This window comes from Hemicordylus capensis, chromosome 1, assembly GCF_027244095.1.
Source record: "Hemicordylus capensis ecotype Gifberg chromosome 1, rHemCap1.1.pri, whole genome shotgun sequence".
NCBI classification, from domain to species: domain Eukaryota; kingdom Metazoa; phylum Chordata; class Lepidosauria; order Squamata; family Cordylidae; genus Hemicordylus; species Hemicordylus capensis.
This window is the reverse complement of record NC_069657.1, coordinates 51,285,405-51,301,576: the sequence shown is the minus strand read 5'-3', so window position 1 is coordinate 51,301,576 and position 16,172 is coordinate 51,285,405. Positions and strand designations below refer to the sequence as shown.

The window sequence follows — 16,172 nt, the reverse complement described above, 5'->3', positions numbered from 1 at the left end:
ACAGTCATTTAGAGTGCCTAAATAATTAACCTTAGCAACTATGTGTTTATTAAAAACCTGTGATCTTTTTTTAAAACACAGTTAATTTATCTTTATGGTCCCAGACAGAATGACAGGCTGTAATTCATGTACCTTCATAAAATATGTTGGCTTCCCTACATTGAAGATGCTGCTGTTTCAATTTGATTTCTCTTTCCCCTTTTCTTATATGTTAGGCTTCTAAAGCAGGCTGCAAAGCACCTCATGCTATGATATCTTCCTGTGGTATGATACCTGGAAACCCTTATCCAAAAGGGAAGCCCAGCCGCATAAATGGAATTTTCCCGGTATGCGTGGTCTTGCTGAATTTGGTTCACTTCCTCTTTTGAGAAATTATTGGAATATAAGTGGAACTCTGCTGATTTGGGTAATATTCTGCCATACAAGCAGTGTAGATAAACTGGAGGCCCTTCGTTGAGTTGTTGTATTGAAACAAATACATCCGTAGACATAACCTGAGAGACAATGGGCTCTTTTTCTCTTCTTTTTAACCTGTGTGGTGGCATTGTTCAAGTCATTGGCTGCACCTGGTTTTTAAAACACATAATTTGAAATACTGGCTCTTGCCAGGTAGTAGGAACAAATCTCCTACCTCCTCAGAACTAAGTATACAATTCTATAACTTACAAAACTGATACTGCCATAGCAACCAACTAAACTTCTAAAGTGTTTAGTGTAGAACCGTAGTCTCTAAAAGCTCTTTGTGTAACCCAGCCCTTTGTGTGTGTACTCAGAAGTAACTCCCACTGTGTTCAACCGACCTTCACCCTAGGTAAGCATACATACAATTGCAGCCTTATTTGCTTAAATGTACAGAAATTTCTTGTCAGGCTGCTTCATCATGCAATAAGCACTTATTACCAAATAATGTAGGATGCATTAGCGTTTTCAGAATAGTTTGGGCTGTCCTGTGCTATACCACCATGCATATTGGTGTAGCATATCTTTCTTTCCATATAATGTAGAGTTTATAAGCTTAATAGTAGATCCTTTTTATGTTCCAGGGCTCACCTATCAAAAAGGACAATGAGGACTATACTAATGAAGGCAAGGGAATAGCAGCTCGTATTCTTGGACCATCCAAACCGGTATGTTTCGGTAATGGATTTTTTAAAAAAATGTAATTATTGGCTTTGCTCATGTGGTTGAAAGTGACATAGAAGTAGCTGGAAGCAAATTAGCTGCAAGGTAAAAGGCAAAAATATAATATACTAGTAGGTGATGCCCATCGTTGACCAGGCAAAGCCATTTTGTATAGATTACATTCTAGGAAAGTTCAAGCAATTTAGTATATGCAATAGAATTTGTTGTTAATATATTTGCAAAAGGGAAGTAAAAGAACATTTTGAAATTTGTAGGATTTCAAATGTTTCAAACATTATTCATTTTATTGTAGAACTAGTATTTTTAAGCCCGTTATGATAACGGGCGCTAGCTTTCTCTCCCGCCTTTAAATGGTTTTTTTAAAGTGGTTTTTTTCCCTTTGTCTCTCTCTCTGGTGGTTTTTTTTTTTTTTTCATTATCCCCTCCTCCCTCTGTCCTCCTGCCGCCCGCTCACCCGCCCTCCCAGCTTTCCAAAATCCCCTTCCCCACTCCTCCCTCCAATTGATTACGGGCCAAAAGGGCCCATGAGAAGGCCGTCGCCCCCGCCTATCGCCCACCCGCGCACCCAGCTGCCCGAGCCCACCTTACCCGCTCCAGCCCGCGATAGTCAGGCGAAGAAAAAAAAAATTATTTGCACAGTGGAAGTGAGGAGCTCAGGAACAGAGCTCCTCTCTGTGCTATGCTGCTGCCCAAACTGACGCTATGGACGAAAGGACGCAACGTCCTTTGCGTCCATAGCAGCAGTTTGGGCAGCAGCATAGCACAGAGAGGAGCTCTGTTCCTGAGCTCCTCACTTCCACTGTGCAAATAATTTTTTTTTTTCTTCGCCCGACTATCGCGGGCTGGAGCGGGTAAGGTGGGCTCGGGCAGCTGGGTGGGCGATAGGCGGGGGCGATGGCATTCTCATGGGCCCTTTTGGCCCGTAATCAATTGGGGGGAGGAGCGGGGAAGGGGATTTTGGAAAGCTGGGAGGGCGGGTGAGCGGGTGGCGGGAGGACAGGCTTCCCCTGCCTCCTCTTCCCCCCTCAATCACCGGCCGGGCGGTCTCTGGAGGCGCCGCTGCCATCCTCCGCGGCCGGCCCGGGCCCTTCACGGTCGGCTCTGTCCTGCCAGCCTCCGTTGGCCTCCATTCCGTCCCCCGTCTCCCCAGCTTGGTTGCTGTCTCTTCTGGGCGAGGCGGCGGCTCTGCCGCCGCCTCGGCCAGTTTCCCCCGCCGGTGCTTCTCCGGCTTCTTCGGGGGCAGCCGCTTCTGGCCGCCCAAGATGTCCGCCGGGTACCGGCGAGCGTGTCTCCCTTGCCCTGTTCTGTGCCTGCGCTTCGCGCAGGCGCAGAACAGGGCAGGGAGGCACGGACACACGCTTGGTGTCCGTCCACGGACGGACACCAAGCGTTTTATTAGAGAGGATGACTATATATGGTAAATTTGAATCTGAGAAATCTGCTTTTGGGGGGCATTATGTCATTTTGGAATTATTGATATAATTGAGGGTTAAATCTAACTATAACAGCTAAAATATGAAGAATAATTCAGAATTTCTGCAACAAAAATACAAAAAAATATTTCAACATGTCCCCAAGCAGTGTTCCATCTAAGTAGTTTCATCAGTGAGTGGAATGAGTTTTGTTCTGGGCGGCAGTATCAAGGCAGTGTGCACACATGTGCATTATTATGTGCCACTATAGATACAATATATACACACACACAAATTATGGAAGGAAAGAAGTGTATTTAACACTTCTATTTATAAAATTATAATATAAAATATATTTATAAAATTTGATTTATATCTTTATAGTGGCAAACTAAGTATGCTGTCTTTTGGGTTGAAGCTGAGCTCTTAAAGTTTCATGAAGACAAAATATATTCTCTCTAAGTAGTGTCTTGATAGAGTGGTTGTTTTTGACCTATCTTGGCAGAATCATATCTACTGGGTAAAGCTCCTGCTTGCTCTACTCTATTATCTTCTCTGCCACTTAGCAAAATTTGTTAATTCTCAAGTAATAGTGCTAGATTTCCTCAGTAGTCAAGATCTGGAATAACTGGAACACATACCGAACAAAAGGCTTCAGTTAATTAACTGGGAAATATTATCACAGCTGTTTTCATTACTTAAACATGAGTCTTTGACCGTCTTTAATATTTTTTATTTTTCAGAATTTTTAAAAAATATTATAACTATTATAGTTCTCGGCAGGTTTTTAACACTCAATAACTCCCAAACAACATCATGTCCAAGAAAAGCAGAACCCCTCCCCACACACCTTATCCTCCACCCATTCACTCCTGTGGGGAAGGCACCTCTTGCCACCTGCTTTCTTCCCCACTTCCTTTCTTTCTCCCTCCCTTGGAGGGAGAAAGCCTCCCTCTTTCTCTCATTCTTCGTCAGGGGCTGAGGAAGGGAGGGGTGGCTCATCAGCAGCGGAGGAAGATTCCATTCATCTTCCTCTCCAGGCATGCCATTTGCGCACTGCACAGCGGGCCGGGAGAAAAGAAGGGGAAAGGAGGGAGTGGCTTGGCTCCACTCTGCTTGGCACAGGGAAAAGGAAGACGTGGACCACGGTGGGTGGAAGGTTCTGTTCACCTTCCCCCCTCCCCCTGCATTGCCATTGCACACCACGTAGCTGGAAAAAGTGAAATGGAAGGAGTGGCACGGCACACTGCAGCGGGGGTGGGTGGAGAAAGGAGCAGCTCGTCCATGACTGGGGGGGTGTCTAAGGCTCAAGGGCCAAAGGAAGGAGTGCTGCGGGGGTTTGACACCCCTGGGCAAGTTCCTGTTGGAAATGGCGACGGGTGCACAGGTGCCCTGACACCATTGTCAAGGCCCACGCGTGCCTGTCACAATTTTTAGTAGGGGTCTTACTGCAGCCAGAGCAGGAGAATCGGTTCTCTTGCTTGCATGAGAGAACCAATTTTCCCACTCTGGTGGCGGGAGAAAGGCGACATTGGGGACAGGAAAAGGTGGCAAGAGCAGCAGTGTGATAAGACCGTACGGTTGCTAAAAACAGCTGCATGATGAGGGGGGTGCACAGGCATGCACCTTAGAGGGAACACAGCCCCCAAGCATATTCCAGTGTAAAATGTAGTTCACTCAGCTAATTTCAGTGGTAGGACTGTTTGTGCAAAATTTGGAAACTGTAGGTCATTGGGGAGTAAATATATAATATATTAGCTGACCTATATCAATGTTATCCATGTTAGGGGCCTGCCAGGGCTGCTGCACAACTTGAAAGGTAGCCCTGGCAGTACCGGTAGTAGCAGGATGGAGCTGCTGCAAAATGACTTAAAACAACTTCTGGGCAGTCACACAGTGCTGCTTCATTTGTTTCCAGTGGAAGTGGCACAGCAAAACTGCCCAGAAGCAGTTTTAAGTCATTCTGTAGCAGCCCCGTTCCACTACACTGCTGGGGCTGCCTTTCAAGTTGCACAGGAGGTCCCCAGCACTGATGTAGAGTTGTCAGTCATGTTGGCCATTATTTGTAAAGTGTTTTAAAATGTTTCAGACACTAGGTGCTATGAAGAAGTCCTGCCTACCAGCTTCTTTTTTTAAGGCCATTGGGAAATGAGAAAAGATTGAATTAGGGATGTGCACGGAACTGCGGAGATGTGGTTTGGCGCCGAGGGGAGTCTCGCTTTAAGGAGGGGGTTGTACTTACCCCTCCCGTCACTTTGCCCCCTCCAGTGCACCATTTCTGAACAAGGTTCGGGGGGCGGCAGTGTTCCTCCCTGCCGCCCCTGCCCCCATCGTTAGCAGAAAATGGCGGAAGTAGCTGCCACGCACGCATCTGCCGTGCGCATGTTGCATGCATGACATGCACACGCAACGTGTGATGTGCACGTCGGGCACGCACGATGGTGACAAGCACGTAGGGCAGGCACAGGCGCAGCAGCTACTTCCGCCATTTCCTGCTAACGATGGGGGTGGGGCGGCAGGGAGGAACACTGCAACCCCCAAAACTTTGTTGAAAAACAGAGCACCGGAGGGGGAAAAGCGGTGGGAGGGGTAAGTACACCCCCTGCCACCCTTAAAGTGAGACCCCACCCCTCGGAGCCAAACCACCAGACTGGGCCATGTCCGAACTGGTTCGGAGGCCTCTAAAATGGCCTCCGGACCAGTTCGGGCACATCCCTAGATTGAATAGGAGGAGGAGCAGAGGTCAGAGATTAAAGGCTTAGATGTTTTTAAGCACTGTTTAAATGCAAGGATAGAGAGTGGTACAAGTGTTGGGATGTGTGCATGCACACTGACTTCCAGGGAAAGAACAAAGGCGTGGAAAAGTAGTAGTAACCCAAGATTTAGACAAGAGTATTGGAAGAGAGTGGGGTAAAAGATGAGGTAATGAGTGAAAGCTGTAACACAGGACAAATATAGTCAATAGAGAAAACACTAAAAGCACAGGCAAAGTGAGAACAGAAGAGAAAGTGAAGCTTAGAAGCAAGCCATAAATAAGAGAATTAAAGCAATCACTCCTAGAAAGCATAAGAGAATAATAGCATTCATGCTAGTGCAAAACTAGTCTGGATGCCATCTAGCGAGATTTAAAATAGTTGCAAGAAATTTGTTTCATTGATGTTGGTGGGGCTTAGTTGCGATTCAATTTAGAATCAGAACCTTTGTTTCTGTTCATTAGTTCACTCTGGTTAAAGTTATGCAGAGTTATGGCAACAGAAGGGGAGCATGTGACTCGCGCATTGCAACAGCTTCAGTAGCTTCTGGTCTGTGTCACTGAGCCAAATTCAAAGTATTTATTGAGGTTTTTACACAAAAATATGTACATGTGTGGAGACACCGGAGTGCACTTATAGGAGCCAGCGTGGTGTTGTGGTTAGAGTGCTGGACTAGGACCGGGGAGACCCGAGTTCAAATCCCCATTCAGCCATGAAACTAGCTGGGTGACCCTGGGCCAGCCACTTCTCTCTCAGCCTAGCCTACTTCACAGGGTTGCTGTGAAAGAGAAACTTAAGTATGTAGTACACCGCTCTGGGCTCCTTGGAAGAAGAGCGGGATATAAATGTAATAATAATAATAATAATAATATAGCATAATGTCTGGAGAAGGCTGCTCAATAACTCCAGTGCCTTCAATGTGCTGAGTTTCCAGCCCAGAACTGTAATAATATGGAAGCAACATCGCAATGAAGGCTCAGTACAGTGAAGAGTCAGGTGTTTGTAGTTCTCATTCACACAAGATAATTGTATGACATCTTTAGTACCATACAGTTGCTGTACCATACAGCTAATCAGGAATTCCGGGAATTCTTGAACCACGGATAGTGGTTCAAGAAGTTACAAACCTAGCTAAAAAGTCCTAGATGGACTTTCCAAGGTAGAGATGGAAGGTAGTGAAACCAAACAATGGAACATAGGAAGCTGCCATATACCGAGTCAGACCATTGGTCCATCCAGCTCATTATTGTCTGCACAGACTGGCAGCAGCTTCTCCAAGGTTGCAGGCAGGAATCTCTCTCAGTCCTATCTTGGAGATGCCAGAGATGGAACTTGGTACCTAAATGCTCTTCCCAGAGTGGCTCCATCCCTGAAGGTCAATATCTTACAGTGCTCACACTTCTCGTCTCCCATTCAAATACAACCAGGGCAGACCCTGCTTAGCTAAGGGGACACGTCATGCTTGCTACCACAAGATCGGCTCTCCTCTCAATATCCCAATGACCTACATATTCCATCTGGTTTCCCATATGGAAATGGAAACCAAATTGGTCATGCCTAAGGTGTTAAACTTTTAGCATATGGACTTAGCTTTTTCCCCATTTTGAGAACTTCTAGATAAATGCACTTCCCTCTGAAATGTTGAAAATTAGTATAAAGCTTCTGACCACCTCTGTTAGGGAATATATTGTTGGATGGATAAATTACTACTGCCTTTGCAATATCTTAATATGTAACTGCTCAGTTTTGGCTGTGGTCTAACTATCACCCTTCTTGTTTAGGCTCCAGCAACATACAATCCACATAAGCCTGTTCCTTACCCTATCCCTCCTTGTCGACCACATGCAACCATTGCACCAAGTAAGCTCTTTGGTCCTGTTTCCCAATTATTTCCCCTTTGATAACATTTCTATGATAGGTTAGACTTGCATCCTTGATATGCAACATCCTTATTTGCTTTCTATATCTAAATTTATCTTAAATCTGTTTGTCTTCTCTGCATGATAGAATTCTGCCCAACATATGACTGTTGTCTTTGTTGTTCGCCTTTGAGTTCTGTCCAACTCCTTCAACTATGATGATCAGAGCGGAAAACAGTTCTACATAAGTGTTCTTATCGTTCTTGAGTAGAGAATCATTGTTACCTCTTGGTCTTAGAATAGATGCTCTGACCATTCTGTCTCCTCCTCTCAACCTTTAGACCATTTTAAATTTGTTTTTCTTTTTAAAAGAGAACTCAGATTTGGAAACTCTGGTTGCAGTTTATCAGCATAAAAGATAAATGAAACTTGTGAAATTCTGGAGCCCAGTAAATCAAGCAAACTGAGGACTCCAGGAAGGAGAGCAGAGACACTTTCCGGTTTTTAAATATTAAGCAACGATTCTACCCATTTACAAAACTGTTTTTGGTGAAACTTGGAAATCTGCCCCTTTTAAAGGAAAACTAAAAGCTCAGGGATCCATGAATGTCTGTATATTCAATGTAAGAGGCAATATTCTGCTCTGTGATGTGTACTTTATACTGTTGCAAACCCCTTGCTATAGGGAATTGATATGCAACCTTGAGATTGTTAATGTAGCGCTATTATTACATAGTCTTGTATTGTCTTCTGTTTTCCTTACTAGGTGCTTACAACAATGCAGGGCTTGTTCCATTGGCCAATGTCATAGCTCCAGGCTTGCCAGCTCTACCACCATATCCTTCTAGTCATGTAGGAACAGGTAAAGCAGGTATCCTATAAAAACCTGTCTCTTGGTTATGTTCCTTTGCTAATGGCTGGGGCAGCAACTGACAGCCCCCTGCCAGGCTTCCTCCTCCTTCCCTTCAGCAGCGATGGCGCTCCATGTGAAACCTGCGGCTGTTTCTGAGGGATGGGGAGAGAGAGTTGCCCCAGGCTGGGCTTGAATGTCTCTGCTTTTCCTCCCTCTCCTCAGCACTTGCCAAAGGTGATGTTGAGGCAGAGGTGTGAGGTGTCAGATGACCAAAGGTTACCAATGTTGAGGCAGAGGTGTGAGGAGAGTAGCCATCACTGGGGCGAATGAGAGGAATGGGGGCAAGAGACTTGGCCCCTCATAGCATTGGTCAGGCTGGAAATTGAGTCATGGAGGGTGGGAGTTTAACCAGGGTACAGCCTAGAAGTGAATGGAGCCCATTCATTCTAGAACAGAAGTAAGCTACTAGTCTTGGGGACACTGTTGCTGCTGTTCTCCACCTCTAACACTAGTGAGAGGCCAGTTCTCTTTGTGGCTGGGATGTGTGTGTGTATGTGTGAATTTCTTGATTCCCCCTCCACACCAGTCATAATAATGGGCCTTATGCTTGTTTTAATTAGGTTTAGAGCAGGTCTTCCTTTTTGTTATAGGCACTCTGATTAATATTCTCCTTGTCCCCCTAATTAATTCTGTTCTTTATGTAGAAAATGAAGAACTTTCCAGTCAGGCAAAACCTTCCCAAAACCAAGGTAAGTTGTAAGTAACGTGCAGAAAGAATAACAAATATTTCTTGTAGATCTAAGTGTTTGGATACATAAACATTTGGGATGTCAAAGACATTTTACTACCGCAGTCTAGATTTGTCTCAGTTGATGATTCATTGATGTGTCAAAAGCATTTTTCTTCTGCCTTTGAGCACTGATGAATAAGTGCATCGAAGAACTGGTTACAGGTGTCTGTGCTAGTGAATTTAGCTCTGCAGGCACAGAAATAAGCACAGTTTAGATTAAACCCATTGCCGTCCTTTCAAAATGTGCTATATTGATAATTCTGACTTGTGAAGTTCCTGCTAATTGCAACTGGGCCCACACAGATGAGAATTGAGCCCCTATTAACTATTATGCTAGCATTGGCTACAAGTGCTCAGTTGCCCTAACCCTGTCTCTCCTCCCCATATCATGAAAGTTGAGCTGTTAACCAGTGCTGATGATGCTACAGTTAAACAGGGCCCCCCAAAGTCCATAATATGAAACTCATTTTGAGCTGGTTTAGCCCCAAACAGCTTAACCACTATAAGGGGTGGGCTATGCTCCAGAGAAGGGTGGGGTAGCAGTGGCAGCATATGTGTTGCTGAGGATGGGTCTCGGTTTGTTAAACTATAGTTAAGAAGAACCACTGTTATATCTGCACTCATCTTCATGAAATAGAATTCTCAACCAAAGCAGTTCATACTCTATGCACAAAAGAAATTTAATTTGCATGCCTCATTTTGACCTGATATTTAAGGTTTTTTTAAAATTAGATGGCACAGTGATGGGAGGAAAGGTGCCGACAAGTGAAGGGACCATTTGGGGTTTTTAGGTGAAGGAACAGTGCTTGAAATCTTGAGGAAAGCACCAGTTAATATATAGGGCAAAAATTTTCTCTTTGCTGTTCCCGAAACACTGGAACTCTGTGAAGACACTACCTGTATTTATTTATTTTTTAACATTTTTACAAATGTGAATATGAGAACTAATGTTGCTTTCTTAAAACACACACACACACACACACACACACACACACACAACCAAACCTTTCTGAGATTCTCAGAAATCCAGTTTAAGTTCCCCGTATCAATAGTATGTTCATGATGACTTAAATTGCATCCCCGTAGCGAAGCGAAGAGAAAAAGGCAAGAGTTACTTCTCCATGCTAGTACTGGCTGCTAGTACTATGGTAGCAGTTGTTGTTGCCAGGCAACCCTGTCTCATGGCAGCACTTCTGGCAATCTGGCCAATTTTTACTGTATCCTTACACAAGACAGAAACTAACTTCATACCTGGCAAAACAAAAAGCAGAATCTGGATCCATGAAGGTTTTATGGGCATCAGTTTCTCAAGTGACTGTACAGATAACTGGGCAAGAGCAGTCACGGGAGTGAAATTTATTTGCATGGATTCTGCTTATTCTATACCGCTCAAACAGCAGTAACTGCACTGGTGACTGTGCCTCATTTTGCATACCATTTTACTTTTTTTTATTTTTAATAAGTTGTAGTATGGCATATTTTATTTCATTCCTGTGGCTTTTAGCAGCTCTGTGAACTGTGTTAGAATGCATTCATGTTGAATACAAGCATTTCTGCTAGTTTCCAAGAATTCTTACTGGTTTTGTTTCTTTCCAGCTTTTGCTACACAAACGAATCATCTCTTTACACCTCATGGTTCTATCCCTGCTGCTACTCCAGCCCCAACCCCATCATCTGTCAAGGCAATAAGCCACTCATCAGCACTTCCATCTCCAACCATTCCAGGGATAAGCATGTCCACCCCTGTTCTTCCCGTCTTCCCTGGGCAGGTCATCTCCATTCATCAGTCTCAGCCATCGACCCCAACCTCTACTGTCGTCAAATCCCATTCTGGTGTTCCTGCCACATCTGCTCATTGTGCCACTTCCACTCCCCTCCCTGCACCTTTCTCTGGGCTGGCTTCTGTGCTGCCTGCTGCAGCAGCTCCCCAAGGGCTTTCTGCACCATGTGCTACTCCTGCACCTAATGAAGCTTTTGCATCTGCCTCTGCACCATTTGCCAGCCTGCCTTTTTCTGCCACGTCTGTCGCTTCCTCAGCTAATAACCCTAACTCATTGTCCTCCACCTTTGCTGGCCTTCCTCTATCCTTGACGCCCACCCCTCAGGGGATAGCTAGTCCCATGCCTTCTGCCATTGCCAGTTCTCCTGCCAGTAGCCTCCCATGTTCGCTTAACTTGCCCACCCCACTACTGTCGGTCTTAAAGGGATTTCTGTCAGTAAACGATACTTCAATAATGAACTCAACTGCTCTGCCTTCTGCTGTGACAGCTGAGCTTGCTTCCTTGTCTGGTCTTGCTAGCCAGAATTCTGAAGCCACCTCTTCATCCAGTAACAAATGTTACACTCCAACGGCTACCTCTGCCCTTCAACATTCTTCCACTCCAGGACTGTCCATTTTCCCAGGGCTCCCATCTCAGCCTGGAGCTAGCAACAGTGCAACCCCTCCTGCATTACCGACACAGTCCCCTTTAACCACACTGCCATCATCCATTATACCTGCCAGTTGTGTCTCCTCTACTGCTCTTCCACATTGCCCAACCCCAGTTAATCCCGAACAGCAGACTTCGTCCACCCCAGCTGCCACAGCTATTCCACCTCTGGTCAAAACTGAACCCATAAGCCCTACTCTTTCAGGTTTCAAGGGCCCTTCACAGTCCACTGGGCCTTCTCATAGCACTTCAGGCTTATCAGCACTTGGACACGCATATACCTCAAGTACTTCACTGTCAGGCAGCTTACCCAGTTCCCTTAATCCAGCACTATCCAGCCTCTCCTCCTTGAGTGCTCCTCTAAACAGCTCCCCTTCAATTGCCCCACATGGTTCATCTGCTCCAATAGCTCCTGTATATAATGCACTTCCTCCTTTCACTTCATTGACCAGCAGCTTTGCTTTTACTGGCAATCCAGCACTTACTCCAACGGGGTCTCTGTTGCCCATCCCGCCTACGACCTCATCAGCCATTGCTGCACCTCATGTCAGCTCCACCACCACTGTTCTCCCAACGCTCATTGCTTCAGCAGCTGCTCCAGCTTCCCCATTTTCCCTTAACTTGTGCAGTGCTGTCCCTTCCCTGTTTTCTGTTCCTCAAGTACCTCTAGGCTCATGCAGCTCATCCTTCCCTCCTTTCCCTGTCTCTAACACTCCCTCTGTCACTCCTGCTCTCCCTTCTTTCCCTGGCCTCCAGGCATCTTCTACAGTAGCAGCAGTCGCACCGCTGCCGGCAGCTGCCACAGCCCCATCTCCGGCTCCAGTGCTGCCAGGGTTTGCCTCGGCCTTTAGCTCAAACTTCAACTCGGCACTTGTTGCACAGGCTGGGTATGTTGTTTGCTCCAAGAGGCCAAAGAGTGTCTCTTTGGCAGATTGTTGATTGTCTTTATATGCAGATATGAATTCTAAACATAATGATAAAGTACAGATAATTTGTTTTTATATTCAGTTTCTCAGGACTGTACCCAGTGTCATACATTTAGACTGTAGAAAAGAGATCTGTCAGTAGGCTATACATCTTGAGTTTCCTTTAAATCGGCATTCGTTGGGTATGCATCCTTGAAGTGGTGAATGCCTTCATTTCCTCATTCAGGATACTTGGCTCTTAAGTTTACTCGGATCTTTTGAGAGGTCCTAAAATAGGAATTGACAAAGATGGTGTCGGGCTAAATCTTAAACATTTCTGTTTAAGCCAAACATTGGCAACAGAATTTCCACATATGCAAAAACCCTATTGGTCAAATGATAATTGATGCATACTTGAGTGCAAAATAAATATATAAGCTGTATGACATAGCTTGGAGTGTAATACCTATACAATTCTCTGGAATGATGCACATTGAATTGTTGCAGTATCTGGTAGTGTTGAATCGTATTCTGAATCTAATTATTTCAGCCTGACTTCTGGGCTTCAGACCCCTGGAAATACAGTTTTCCCTGGACTCCTCTCTCTTCCTGGCATCCCTGGACTTGCCCAGAGTGCCACACAGTCTTCCCTACAAGAACTGCAGCACAGTGCAGCTGCACAGTCAGCATTGCTACAGGTAAATGGACCTCACACAAAAAATGGGCATTTTGCAAATTAGTAGGTAAGGACAAGGAAGCTGTGAGAACTCCATGTTAAAAGTTCTAAATTCTGGTGCAAATTTATGGGTTCAGTATACTTTAGTCTGGTTGTTATTTCTTGCAAAATTTAATATAGGTGTATAGAAACTAGAAAAGGAAGATTTAGGTTGTTTCATATTGAGATACAGTACAGGTGTTCAGGGAGGTGGGATTTGAAGTCCTCACTTAGCTGTTATCCAGATCGCCTTAAGCCATTAGTTGTTAAGTAGCCACTTTTAAAGGTCTTCTTCCACAATCATGAGCATGAACTTATTTAGAATATAAGCAGTGATTTTCTGCATTGTGTGACAACCCAGATTCCATAAAGCTAACAGTAATGTATACCTGTTGAAGTAACATGTACTATCTATTGCACACACTTCATTTATTTGCTTTATTTATATCATCCCATGCTTAGGACAGCCAACAGCAGAACCATACAAATATCAAAAACAGCTTCATAAAATCCTAGATCAGCAGTATAAAACTAGAATAAAATCTCAACAGAAAGGGATTTTTAAAAAATTGAATTTGGAATATTTTGTCAAAGGATGAAGTGGTAGAGAGCAAGCAACTATGGAACAGATCACAGAAGCAATACTGTGTAGCTCACTAAGAGCTCCACTCCATGACCCTTTCTTACGAATCCATGATACAATTGTCTCTATGGTTTTTTCTTAAAGGCACACTCTGCATCTGCTCTGGAGAACTACACATCTCAACCTGATGGCTTTACTACATATCCTCCAGCACCAGGAACACCTGGAACGCCCTTTACAATGCAGGCGAGTCTTCCCCAGAGTGGATGGCAATAAATAAAACCACCTGCAAAAAGAGACCTTTTTGAAGGATGTTGTGGTAGCTTGGCAAAGCCACTGATGATACTTCCATTGAAGGCTTTAGCAAAATGTTCACTTCAATGTGTAGCAACCAAGAGGAAGAGAAGAGGGGTTCCAAGTAGCTGTTTCTGGCAAGCTACAAAAATTGGATTCTTAAGAACTTTTTATTAATATCCTTTATGAAGCACTAAGTGTCCTCCATTCATTCTTAGGAAATGGAAGTTGAGGTTACTTGGATCCTCACAGGCTCTTTTAAAATAGAAACATCCTAGGTCAATATTTTAAAGACAATAATCAGTGCATCACTGAACTGGGACAAAGGTGCCACAGACTTTTCAGCAATTGTTCTCTACAGTATGTGTATTGGATAAAAAGGAACTCTAGATCAGGGGTTCCCAGATTGTCAGACACTTCCCACTCAACCACTCCACTGAAAGATTGTGTCTCCCTCCTTTATCCATCATATGTTAATTTACACTTTGTAGAACAACCTCCTTTTCCCTGTAGGATCAGCTCCAGTCCCTTGCTTTAATTGTTTTTATTTCTCATTGCCTTTCCCATGCATGTCTACCCAAATCATTGTCACTAAAACTAATATTTATCAATTAGTTCCTACCGTTTTCACCAATAGGCATCCTGCGTTTATCAACATGAGCCATCAGTATTTCTTCAGTTTTCTAAGATGCTAATAACTCTAGATTAGGATTCCTACTATATGTAAATGTGTTCTTGTTTTTTTGGGGAAAAATCCTTATGCAAATCCAGATTAAGTGCGCAGTTCATCTTGATCATTCGGAACTATATTTTGAAAATTGTGGTTTGTGTTCCATGATTACCATGTATGTCGTATTGAATTCATGAACAAGGCATTGGTAGCTGCTCCAGTTTATCAAATAAGTTGTATCAAATGCTGCCTAATTTGTCAAGGACCTGCTGACTTGTAAACTAAGTACTAATTTTTCTTGCGAGAACAAACATATAATGTTGTATTGTAGTCAGATAAGAATGAATTCTATGGTTAAAATGCTCTCTGAAAATGGAAAGTTTAAGCCTTTGCATACCTATACACATGTTCCCTTTGTCTAAGGAATATCCAAAAATCTGGAACTGAGTTGTTTCCCTGCTTCTCAAGCCACACTCCAGGTCACAGGAGCCCGAAGGAATTATGCAATACAGGATTTAGAAGATGCTCTTGCTATGTTAATGAAGTGCTCTGTACTGTTTAGTATCTGTAGTGATGAATAGAAAAACCCCTGATATCTTTTTAAAAGAGTCTTGAACATGTTTTAGATATACAGTAGAGATATGATACTTGATTTTGTGTTTTTAATGTGAACTCTATGAGAGATTTCGTTGCAGTGCATAGCTTAAAATCTTTTTTCTAAAAATGGAAGTCTGCTGGCTGGTATTACTAATGTAGAGGCTTTCCAACAAATGAACAGGCATGAAGAACACTAATGTGTATATATCTGTATTTTTATAAAGTTTTTTAAAATAAAATGTGTAGCAAACATACACAAGTTTCTAAAGTAGAACTGAATAAAGAATTCTTTACAAAATTGTTCTGTGTTGCATAAAATATATAATAAATTAACTTAAGATAAACAGTGTTTATATAATTGTCAAAGCATAGGGTGTTTGTAAAAATAAAATTTATTGGAGCATATTGAAAAGATCTGCATCGAGTGGTCTTGCAGTCAGAAAGCTTCTGAGTCCTCCAGACAGGTAAGTATGTACCTTATCCATTCTGAGGTGTATTTTATGTCCTGTATTGAGAGATGGGGGGAAAGTTCCGTCTTCTGATTTCTTAGAGGTCTCAGCCTATAGTTAGGGGACAATTGATGCTGCTTTAAAGACTCAGTGTTTGTGGGGGAATGACATAACACAAGAGAAGTCAACTGGACACTACTTACGTCTTATTAAAATGGTGAATGTCATTGACACCACTCAGAAACTAAATTTGACTTACATAGTACAAAACACCTATTATTGGAGAGATAAGGAAATTGAACACTTCTTCGTTAATTAGTTGGTATAGTTAATTCAGATTTAAAATGAAAACCAATTTTCTTGGAGCACAGCAGAGAGAGCTCAGCTGGTTTACCCTGAAGCTCAGTGGGCGTTCTTCGACAAGCCACCGCTTCCTTGAATGCAAGTTTTCTGAAAAGCTGCATTTAATTTTAATCATAACATGAATACACTTCAAGACCTTTTCCTGGTATAATTCGTGTAGATGGATACCTATGCTATCTATGTGCAATGCGCCTTACAAAGAATTAGTCCCCTGTCCTCATGGCTTACAATCTAGAAGGGGGGAAAGTTTGGGGAAACCCAAATTACAAAGTTGCCACAAACGAGTGCGCACGCGCCTCATCTCCAAGGGCAGAGAGACTGAAGATCGCAAACATTTCCTTCCGGCTTTAAAAGTAG

The 16,172-nt window shown here is 43.5% G+C and overlaps 1 protein-coding gene across 4 annotated transcripts in view; it reads left to right on the top strand.

The window, feature by feature from the left end:
- The window catches only part of PROSER1 (proline and serine rich 1), a 35,218-nt gene extending 19,917 nt beyond the window's left edge, over positions 1–15,301 (top strand). For 3 of the 4 annotated variants that reach the window (XM_053287451.1, XM_053287450.1, XM_053287448.1), the window contains exons 7-14: positions 216–326; positions 1,044–1,127; positions 7,090–7,168; positions 7,934–8,038; positions 8,725–8,769; positions 10,407–12,126; positions 12,695–12,842; positions 13,587–15,301. In XM_053287451.1, coding sequence (XP_053143426.1) covers positions 216–326; positions 1,044–1,127; positions 7,090–7,168; positions 7,934–8,038; positions 8,725–8,769; positions 10,407–12,126; positions 12,695–12,842; positions 13,587–13,718 — 2,424 coding nt within the window. In that variant the 3' untranslated portion in view covers positions 13,719–15,301. The remainder of the gene's footprint in view (positions 1–215; positions 327–1,043; positions 1,128–7,089; positions 7,169–7,933; positions 8,039–8,724; positions 8,770–10,406; positions 12,127–12,694; positions 12,843–13,586) is intronic. The other variant, XM_053287449.1, reaches the window with a different exon arrangement.
- Positions 15,302–16,172: the final 871 nt, after the last annotated feature.